The sequence below is a fragment of the Rhineura floridana genome, chromosome 3 (genome assembly GCF_030035675.1).
Source record: "Rhineura floridana isolate rRhiFlo1 chromosome 3, rRhiFlo1.hap2, whole genome shotgun sequence".
Lineage (NCBI taxonomy): Eukaryota > Metazoa > Chordata > Lepidosauria > Squamata > Rhineuridae > Rhineura > Rhineura floridana.
The window spans coordinates 224,566,010-224,577,250 of record NC_084482.1 but is presented as its reverse complement, the minus strand read 5'-3'; the positions used below and the strand labels follow the sequence as shown (position 1 = coordinate 224,577,250).

General features: G+C 48.5%; 1 protein-coding gene across 1 annotated transcript; it reads left to right on the top strand.

Moving 5' to 3' along the window:
• The first annotated feature begins 3,802 nt into the window (after window positions 1-3,802).
• Window positions 3,803-10,560, top strand: LOC133381776 (zinc finger protein 420-like). Its single transcript, XM_061621226.1, has 3 exons — window positions 3,803-4,096; window positions 6,862-6,945; window positions 7,739-10,560. The coding sequence occupies exon 3, from the start codon at window positions 7,822-7,824 to the stop codon at window positions 9,286-9,288; it is 1,467 nt and encodes a 488-aa protein (XP_061477210.1). The 5' UTR covers window positions 3,803-4,096; window positions 6,862-6,945; window positions 7,739-7,821; the 3' UTR covers window positions 9,289-10,560.
• Window positions 10,561-11,241: the final 681 nt, after the last annotated feature.

Here is an 11,241-nt window from a genome sequence, read left to right as displayed (position 1 = left end):
TCAACAGGGGCTTTAAAGGGTGCCTACCCAGCACCCATCCACCCTCCTCCTCCCTCCCCTCCTTCTCCTTTGAATCGTATTGGATCCTTCCCTCCCCAGCCCTTGGAGAAAGCAAGAGATCTTTTTAATGCAAAGCAAGGCATAGGCTTATCAGTTTATTGATAGCAAAGCAGACACATCCTCATCAGTTTCACCTTACAGCAAAGGCAGAGGCTTGAAAGTTTATCCTTAGCAAAACAAAACTTGTCAGTTTCACCTTTTAAAAAAACCTTCCTTAAAAGGAGATTGCTTCCTGGAGGAACCCTTAATTGAGGTATTACTGTAATGGGTGACCTCAACTGCCCTCACACAGACTGGCTGCATATGTGTTCCAGTCATGACAAAGAGACAAAATTCCTAGAAACCATAAGTAACTATGACCTAGAAAAGTTTGTTATGGAGCCGACCAGAGTGGCGGTAACCCTGGACTTCAGTTTAAGTGGTGTCCATGACCAGGTGGGAGATGTAAGTGCTGTTGAACCAATTGGGAGCAGTCACCATAGTGCTATTGAATTCAACTGGAATGTATACTGCAGAAAAGGCAAGCAAGCAATGAGATCCTAAAAAAATAAAAAAAAATCTGAGGAGCACATTGCTAAAAATATAAAGATCAACAACAAAACCATTATTTAAACCCATTAGCAGCAGGAGACCGTCTAGGGAGGAAGATAGATCCTTGGACGACAAGGGAGTTGAAGGTGTACTAAAGGAGGATAAGGAGATTGCAGAGAACTCGAATGAATTCTTTGAAACTGTCTTCCAGCAGAAGATGTGAAGTAACATTTGCAGGAAGGGAGTCTGAGCAACTGATTCCGATAGTGGTGAGACATGGAGTCCTAGGCTTAATTGACAAAAGAAAAGCAAATCTCCACCCCTGAGTTCTCAGAGAACTCAGACGTGAGATACATGATCTGCGAACAAAAATCTGTAACTTCTTAAGATCCACCTCCATACCTGAAGTCCGGAAAGTGGCCATCGTAACACCAATTTTAAAAAAAGGAATCTGGGGTGGATCCTGGAAATTACAGGCCAGTCAGTTTAATGCTTGCCTGAAATGTCAGACAGCCGCTGCCCATCTGTGCAGATAAAGACAATCCTGGGCTGGATAGACCAATGGTCTGACGCAGTAACAAGGACGTGTCTCCTCTGTTCCGGAAGGGAGCAACCTTCGATGCCTGTGGTGGAGCTTCCGCCCTTAACTGGTCGGGGTTCCCTTCTCTGTGTTGGGAACCCCATGCATGTAATATTGCCCTTTTTCAGACTCTCGCCAATTGCGTGCTGGCCAGGAACATGCCTGGCACACGTGGCATCACTGAAGGCCATGCCAGGCAGCTCTCAGGAAAGCTTCACAGGCTCTGCATTGCTCTGCTTCCGTCCCCAAATCCAGCTGTGGAGGGGGGGCATTTATTTATTTTTCCCAGCCTCTGCCTTGAGGCTTTCTAGAAGGCCCTTAACAGGCTTGCCAGGTTCAAGTCAATCCCATCCCCAGGAGGGAGACTGAGGAGGGGCTTTTCCGGTCCAGGAAATCCAGAATCATCTCTCCTGGGAACCCCCACCCCATGTATACCCCCTCCCAGCAAGGCTGCTCCTGGGCACCGGGGCCCCCTTTCCCTCTGACCTGGGGGGACTGGTTCAACATCTGTAGGGGGAGGGGGGCCCTTCTGCTTTGCATGGGAGAGGGGCTAGAAGCCAAAGGGTATTTATTTGAAACTCATCAGCAGAAGACCAGTGAACACATTGCAATGCCTCGAAGGAGGGGGGCGGAGGGGAGCTGGGACCCTCCCCCAAGAGCAAATCCTCTTTCTCCCCCCCCCCCCGTTGCAGCTCTTTGCCCTCTGCAGCCTCCTTTTCTCCAGGCTGATTTCTTAGGGAGCCACTACACACACACCCAATATTGTCTCCCCCTCTCTTTTGCATTGCAACATCCTGCCTCAGTAGGGCGGGGGGAATTCTCCTGCCTCTCAGTCCTCCCAAGGGCGAATGAACTGCGCTTTGGATCCTAGAGAGGCAGGAAGTTTTAATTACGGGGGGGGGGAGATACACCTTGAATGAGGAGCGGGGGGGGGCACGGCCTCACTCCTTCCCTCCCTCCAGGAAGGGAAAATTAGCCTTGGAGAGAAGCAGGCTCGCACGTGCAAAAGACAATGAGGTGCAACAAGGGGTAGGGGCAGTGGCGTCACCAGGGTTGGTGTCACCCGGTGCGGTAACTCATGGTGTCACCCCATGGACCTCCTCCCGGACCAGACCATACAGAATCCTTAGTAATGTTTTTTGTACTAATGTTACTCGTAAATCGTAATTCCCGTATATCACTGAATGTAATGGCAATAGCAATACCTTCTTCATGCAAAAGAAATACTACCACTGGACTACAGCTCTTCCCCTATCATGCTTTTGTACTGTCTGTGATTATTCCATGTGGATTAAAGGTATCTGTAAAAACAAGATTGTAAATTTACTGCCATCCTTGGCAAGGATGATGACATGTGTGATCGTGTCTATCAATTTCATGGGCATGTATCCATCTGTTTTTTTCTGTATGTATATTTCTCTTATACGTATTCCATCACATACTCAGGAAGCCTCTGGTTTGAATCTTACCTTTCCCATACATCTGGATGAAATAGAAATGGACTGCCTTTAAGTCGATTCCGACTTATGGTGACCCTATGAATACGGTGCTCATGGTAAGCGGTATTCAGAGAGGCCTCCCTCTGAGGCTAGTCCTCCCCAGCTGGCTAGGGCCTGCTCAGTTTGCCACAGCTGCACAAGCCAGCCCCTTGTCCACAACTGCCAGCTGGGGGGCAACTGGGCTCCTTGGGACTATACAGCTTGCCCACGGCTGCACAGGTGGCAGGACACGTAACCCCTGAGCCACTCACTGTGGGGTGATCTTTAGCTGGCCCTTTACACCCAGGAGACACGAGCGGGGATTTGAACTCACAGACTCTGGATTCCCAGCCAGGCTCTCCTCCCCACTGTGCTATACCAGCACTACATCTGGATAATGTGTGTTAAATTTGAAAGTGCTATAAAAATGTTAACTACTACTACTTTTTGGTGCTGGTTTTCACTCTCAGTTCCTTCTCTTGCATGCACATCATCAGCTTGCAACATGGATAAATTATGCATTTACAAGACCACTAAACATAGATTAATCACCTGTCAGATTGAATGCATGGGTACAAAGACAGCTATTTTCTCCTCTTGGACCACATAGTTCTGGATGAAGTGGGGATTGTAACACACACAACAAATTGCAGAGCAAACACATACTATCCAGATTGTGACACAAGTTTCCATAAACTAGAGCCCACTCATCTTACCCACAAAAGCTCATGCCCATATACTATTATTTTTAGCATTAACAGCATGTATGCCTTTTTTAAAAAAGCAGAGTGTGTGTGTGTGTGTGTGTGTGTGTGTGTGTGTGTGTGTGTGTGAGAGAGAGAGAGAGAGAGAGAGAGAGAGAGAGAGAGAGAGAGAGAGAGAGAGAGTCGCTCCCTTTTCCAAATGCACACACTCATTTACATGCTCCCGGGGCCGCGGCTCCACCCGAGCGAGGGAGGGTCCCCTCCTGGGCAAGCCTCGCCCAGCGGGAGTCTCTCGGGAGTCAGGACAAGTCAGCCCGGCCGGGGCTGCAGGGGAAAGCGGTGTGCCGGGAGGAGGCGCCTTTCTCAGGCGGAGGAGGAGAAGGTCGGCCGCGGAAGGGTTAAGGAAAGGGAACGTGCTTCCTAGAGAGGAAGGGAAGTGGGGTGGAGGGCGGGCGGAAGCGGCGTCGTCCAGTCGAGAACGAGTCGAGAGCCGCTTCCCGGCCGGCCGCCCTCTCCGCGGACTCTTTGGCGACGGGCTGCGTCGGTGGGGATCCGATGAGCTCCTCGCAGCGCAGTGAGAGACGCAGGCGGCGCGGCGGCAGAGCCAGGAGCGGCCCGCTCGCTCGCTTACTCTGCTTACCGGGACGGAGGAGGAGGGGAGTTCTTGCCGGCTGGGGGGGGGCGGCCCGTGGTGTCACCCGGTGCGGCCCGCACCTGCCGCACTGCCCTAGTGACGCCCCTTGGTAGGGGAAATGGGGGGGTTGGAGGAAAAGGAGAAAAGACACACACCCCGGGAATCCCTGATTCATGCAATCCATGCTGGGGAGTTCCGAGATCTAAAAGGGGCTGGAAGGGGGGGGGAGAGGAGAATCTGGGTTTTTTTGCTGCAAAACCTCACCTGCCTCCCCCCCCACTTCGACGGGGGATCAGCGCATTAGCAAAGCCCGAAGGGCTGTGCAGGGGAGAGGGGGCAGGGAGGGGGTCCCCTTCCAGCTGACTCAGGGGAGAAGGGAGCGGGCCTGGGAGACCCCCATCAGCCAGCACTGCTGCTGACCCCTCCCCCCAGCCCCCTTATCTGATCTCTGAGAGCTGGGGGCGACCACAAAGCCCTTTAAAACGGGCCTCCTCCTGCTTTGCCCCTTTCAACGCCGCAGAAAGAGCCGCTGCGGGGGCTCCCCTGGCGAGGGGCTTTTTCGGAAGCCGTCCCCGACCCCCCATCGCGAAGCAAGCAGCCTTACTGGGGGAAGCGCTTCTTGTGCATGCGCGCTGCTGTGTATCGTTTGTGCCCCAGAGCTGGAGGGGTCCTGACAGGGGGGGAAATATTGTAAATTGGGGGGGGCAAAGGAATAGACAGACATTTTGGGAGGGAGGGAAATTGGCCTTGTGCGATTCCTTGGCAAGGAAAAGCACCCAAAGGTGGGGCATTGCCTTTGTGCCTCAGTGACAGCGTTATTATGTAGACGAAGGGGAGGGGGGCATCAAACTTTATTTCCCACTGTGGACCCCTGAGAGGAAGGCCTTGGTAGAAATATAAAAATATAATAAATTGTATGGATATTCTTATCTCATTTGCCCAAAGTACGACCCTGTAAGGTAGGCAAGAATGCTGTTAAGCTTTCCACCTTGTGCACCCACTGTGCCAGTGGCCTCATGCACTCCCACTCTATCTATCTATCCATCCCACCCTTCCTCCCAGCAGAAGCCCAATAGGCCACATGCACAAGGCCGATTTGCGCTGTCCTGGCCGTGATATCCGATCAGTATGCGCACAGGCTTTTGTTTTGTGACCCAGACGTGGGTTAAGGCCCCGTAACAAGAGCCTGAAATTGTTCACAGATTGGAGGAGCAACTCTGGGTTGGCCAGGAAGGAAAGGCTTTGCGGAAGCAGGAGAGGATATGAGAGGAGAGGGAGAGAGTGAAGGCCGGATTGGGGGGGGGGCGAAGTAGGTGAGAAGGGCCTAGAGAACCATCTGGGAGAAATGAGGAGGGGTCTGACATAGAGTTAGGGCCTAAATATGAAGGCCTTTTGTAGGTCAAGCATCCCAAGGGAAACTGAGCAGAGAGGAAAGCAGCGTGCCATTTATATCTATATTTATCTATCTATCTATCTGGGGGGGGTAAAGAAAAGCCGGGGAAGGAACTGGCAATCCCACCCCATATATACGGTCTGCCTAGTAAACGTCGCAAGACGTCACCCTAAGAGTCGGAAACAACTTGCACTACAAGTGCGGGGACACCTTTATCTTTATCTATCTATCTATCTAAATGTAAATGTACTGCCTTTAAGTCGATTCCAACTTATGGTGACCCTATGAACAGGGTTTTCATGAGACTGAGAGGCAGTGACTGGTCCAAGGTCACCCAGTGAGCTTCATGGCTGTGTGGGGATTCAAACCCTGGTCTCCCAGGTAGTAGTCCAACACCTTAACCCCCCCCCTTCTACTTACATGGTCTAGATATCTTAACACATAGATAGAAAAGAATTAATATATTTAAGTCTCACCCACAGGGACTCAGAATTTCCAGGCAATAATCTGCTGGATACAGTAGATCAGTCCACGAAAGACTGATCGAAAACTGCAGGAGACATCTCTCTTTTATAGACTCTCTTGTTTGTTGTGACTGGAACACATATGTAGCCAGTCCATGTGAGGGTAGTTAAAGTCACCCTTTATGACAACCTTTCCTCTTTTGGACTGAAATCATTTAAACGACCTCTTTCTTGCCTGTGCACAGTATTGAGGGTTCTTCACCTTTTCCGTTAAGCCTAAAGCTGTTCAGAGTCCTTGTATGTCAGCAACTGCACTCACCTGGGCTTGCACAGTTTCCAACAGCAGAGTATCTGAACAGGCAGATCTAAAGAGGAAGCCCCACAGAGACTTATCTCAGGACTGAGGATAAATGAGGAAAAATAATGGCGTTCCACAGCTGAAGGAGATTATGCTTTTCATTGACTACACATTTCTATGTGGATATATGTGAGCATACATCAACTCTGCCCATAGCCAGTAAATCAGAATAATATAAATCCATGTTTATTAAGTAATACAGTATGTTATTCAGGAATTTCACACAATATACTTATAAAGTCTACATACAGTATGTCTCGAGTACTTAATTACTCTTGGAGCCCAGTATCGCCACCCACAATGATTCTGACCCACCCTTCCTCTCAAAGGGGTCCTGGGCAGCCTGATTTCTGTGTGCCTCCTCTGGATACATGGGAAGGGAGGGGTGGCCTCCAGGCTGAAGTTTCCTATCAGTCTGCTGAGAAATCCCCCAAATTAATTACCTGGAATGGTTTCCATATTGCCACTGAGCTGAGCTTTATGTACAGTTGCCAGTTCACAAGTGCCAGTGGGTTCCACATACGCCTGTCTATTCATCACCAGGAGATCTCCGATCCTGCCTTTCTTGGAATTTGGGAAGGGGCCACAGCAATGGGTGGACATGGAATGCCTGGATAATTTAGGTTCAGAACTAACCAGCTTGTCTCTTCCTTTGAAAGAAATATCCAAACAGGGCTTCATCTCTTCACTGGAAGGACAAGCTCCCATTGGATGGGGCGTTGATGAAGGGGAGATATCTGCAGGTACGGATTTGAAAAATATCTGGGGAAATGTTATAATGGGGACAAATCGTTGATGCAGGACTTGTGGCTAAATTAAAAGGCTGGCAGTGAAATATACACTCCGCTGTGTGTTAGCTGGTAAGGAGTTCCCCCTATGATTCAGAGCATCATCTCAACCTCATGTAATCTTGGTCTTGGGGCGTCGCTGCCTTAGCTCAGCGGTAGGGCACATTTGGTTCTAGGAAGAAATTCCTAGGTTTAATCCTTGGAATCTTCAGGCCCCTGAAAGCGTCCTCATCTCACACCTGCAGAGCAGCTGCCACCCAGTGTAGACAGTATGCAGCTAGAAGGACCAATGGTCTGATTCAGTATAAGGAAACTTCCTGTGTTCCTGTATTTCTGTCTGAGCACCTCTTCTGATCGCAGTTACATTCAGAAGAACCAAGAAGCAGTGAGCTATGCCCAGTTCAGCCCCTTCCACAGCATTCTTTCCCCTTTCTCCTTGCTACTTATTGCATACATTTTTCTTTAAGAAATGTATACCACAGTTGTCTGGCGGCAGGAGGAAAAATCAGACACATCAGGGCTTGGTGACATCAAATGATACATGGACCTGTAAGGAATTCATTTTGCTGTGTGGGACTGTTGAATGTTCAGGTAACTTGGGTTGCAGGTGGGCATACAAACAGAGCAGGGGAGAATTGTGGAGATGCCAATATTCAGCAGCAGCTAATTGGGCTTGATCTGTGCTGAGATGCTTTGTTTTTGCCTTGGAATTCCAACGTTATGTTTTTTTCTCCTTCTTCCCCCTCAGCAGATGATGGGCAGAAGAATGAGAATTATAGGAAATCACCGATGGTGTCATTGGTAATAGCCAAGGGTGAAGCATAAAAAGAGATGGTTGAAAATCACAGGAGCCCAAAACCATCTGAAGGAAACCAGTCAAAGAATGGGAGGAAGAAATCCTCTACTTCTCAGAGTTTGCCTCACAGAATGCACAGAGGAAAGAAATCATTTAAATGCATGGAATGTGGAAAGAGCTTCTCTCTAAGCGGTAAACTTACTAAACATCAAAGAATCCACACAGGGGAGAAACCATTTGAATGCATGGAATGTGGAAAGAGCTTCAATCAAAGGGGTAACCTTACTAAACATCAAAGAATACACACAGGGGAGAAACCATTTGAATGCCTGGAATGTGGAAAGTGCTTCAGTGAGAACCGTACCCTTACTGTACATAAAAGAACCCACACAGGAGAGAAGCCATTTAAATGCATCCTGTGTGAAAAGAGCTTCAGTCAGAACTGTGACCTTTCATCACATCAAAGAACCCACACAGGGGAGAAGCCATTTAAATGCAGGGAGTGTGGAAAGTGCTTCACTGACTGTGGTAGCCTCACTAAACATCAAAGAACCCACACGGGGGAGAAACCATTTAAATGCATGGAGTGTGGAAAGAGCTTCAGTGAGGGAGGTAAGCTTACATTACATCAAAGAATCCACACTGGGGAGAAACCATTTAAATGCATGGAGTGTGGAAAAAGCTTTAGGGTGAACTCTCACCTTACCACTCATAAAAGAATCCACACAGGGGAGAAGCCATTTAAATGCAGGGAGTGTGGACAGAGCTTCAGCGTAAGCAATAGCCTTACTTTACATCATAGAACACACACGGGGGAGAAGCCATTTAAATGCAGAGACTGTGGACAGAGCTTCAGCGTCAGCAATAGCCTTACTATTCATCAAAGAACGCACACAGGGGAGAAACCATTTAAATGCATGGAGTGTGGAAAGGGCTTCAGTGCACGGAGTAACCTTAGTAGTCATCAAAGAAGACACACAGGGGAGAAACCATTTAAATGCATGGAGTGTGGACAGAACTTCAGTCAAAGGGGTAACCTTACTATTCATCAAAGAACACACACGGGGGAGAAACCATTTAAATGCATGGAGTGTGGAAAGACCTTCAGCGTAAGCAGTAGCCTTACTTTACATCATAGAACACACACGGGGGAGAAACCATTTAAATGCATGGAGTGTGGAAAGTCCTTCAGTATAAGCAGAAGCCTTACTTTACATCATAGAACACACATGGGGGAGAAACCATTTAAATGCATGGAGTGTGGAAAGAGCTTCAATGAGGGGCGTAAGCTTACATTACATCAAAGAAGCCACACCGGGGAGAAACTATTTAAATGCATGGATTGTGGAAAAAGCTTTAGGGTGAACTCTTACCTTACCACTCATAAAAGAATCCACACAGGGGAGAAGCCATTTAAATGCAGGGAGTGTGGAAAGAGCTTCAGTCAAAGGGGTAACCTTACTATTCATCAAAGAACGCACACAAGGGAGAAACCATTTTAATGCAGTGAGTGTGGGAACAGTTTTAGTGTAAGGAGTAACCTTACTAGTCCTCAAAGAATACACATTTAAAGTAATAGAATGTACAGAGAACTTTCGTGTGAGCCTTGCCCTACATCGGTAAACTATAGGGCTGGTGGAATTTATGTAGTCCAAGATAATATTTAGCAATGTTAAGTTTTTAGTTAATTTAAATTTTCGGGCTACAAATATTAAAGCCCTGTGTAGCTTGGTCCAGGATACCCAAAATATAGTCTCACCTGCTATCTACCAAACCAGTCATTGCAGTCTGCAGCAGAGGGCTTCTTGGCACATATCTAATCAGTAGGTCTGTTCTGTATGATGAATGCAGTATTTAGTGTGCTGGCACTTACCTTCGGAACTCTCTGCTGTTACATATTAGGCGGCGTCTATTTTTCTTTTTGATGCCTCTTGAAGACCTTCCTGTTTCAACAAACCTTTTAAGGGGAGATCTTTATCCCACTCTGTATCTGTATTGGATTTTAAAATTATTTTAATTGTTTTTATGTGTTAACCATGTGAAATTGTTTTTATTTGTGGCATTTTTGATATACAATGCTTTGCAAAAGCAATCAGACCCCAGACCAATGCTCTCATATTACTAAATTACAAATGGTACATTGTAATTTCGTTCTGTATATTTTATTTTGAAACACTGAAACTCAAAATCAATTATTGTAAGGTGACATTGGTTTTATGTTGGGAAATGTTTGTGAGAAACATACAAAACTGAAATATGTTGCTTGCATAAGTATTCAACCCCCACACATTAATATTTGGTAGAGCCACTTTTCGCTGCAGTAATAGCTTTAAGTCTTTTGCAACTTCCTGCATCGCTCTGGGGGAGAGGCATCTCAGTTTTCCAAAGGGCCAATGAACTGCACTCTGGTTCTTAGAGAGGCGGGAAGTTTTAATCACAAGGGGGGGGAGATACAATACTGAATGAGGAGGAGGGGCGGCTTCATTCCTTCCCTCCCTCTGGGAGGAGAAATCAGCCTTGGAGAACAGGAGGCTGGCGCTTACAGAGGGCATTGGGATGCAACATGGAGAGGGGGGGGTTGGGGGAAAATGGGGGAAGACCCCCCCCCTTTGGGAATCCCTGGTTCATGCAATCCATGCTGGAGAGATCAGAGATCTACAAGGGGCTGGAGGGGGAAGGAGAACCGGGCTTTTGTTGCTGCAAAAGCTCACCTGTCTCCCCCCCTCACTTTGGTGCGGGGAGTTCAGCGCATTAGCACAGGCCCATGGGGCCGTGCAGGGGGAGAGGGGTGCAGGGAGGGGGTCTCCTTGCAGTTGACTTGGGGGAGGAGGGAGAGGGCCTGGGAGACCCCAGCCAGCCCTGGTGCTGGCCCACCCTTCCTCAGCTCCCCCTTATCTGCTCTCTGAGTGATTGGGGAGACCCCAGAGCCCTTTAAAACTGGTCACTACCTCCTCCTGCTGCTGCTTTGCCCCTTTCGCTGCCAGAGAAAGAGCCAGTGCAGGGTCTCCCTGGCGAGGTGCTTTTGGGGAAGCTGCCCCGGCTCCCCCCGTAGAGCAGGCAGTCTTATTGGGGGGGCACTTCCTGGGTTTTGTGTGTGCACGAGCTGCCTTGTGTCATTTGAGCCGCAGAGCTGGAGGGGGACCCCGCTGGATCCTGGGGGGGGGGAAAGAGATTTTAAATTGGGAGGGGGGCAGAACTGCCATTGCCTCTGTTGTTTAGGAACCAGCTAAGGGGAAGTAGTTCTATGTCTCCTGCAAGACCAAGGCCTCAGTGACTTCATGACCCGAGAGATGATGTGAAACCTTCACACTGACATAGCCCCTGCCTGCCTCAAAGCTCAGCCAAACCTCTCAATGGCACGGCAGGAGTCATTTAAATACACACTCAGCTGTTCAGGCTTGTTATAGAAAGTTACATCATGCTACTCTCCATTCTGTCATTTCTGTTATTTGTCT

Coding starts and splice junctions, on each gene's coding strand:
- LOC133381776 (XM_061621226.1), top strand. CDS start 7,822: ATGGTTGAAAATCACAGGAGCCCAAAACCATCTGAAGGAAACCAGTCA.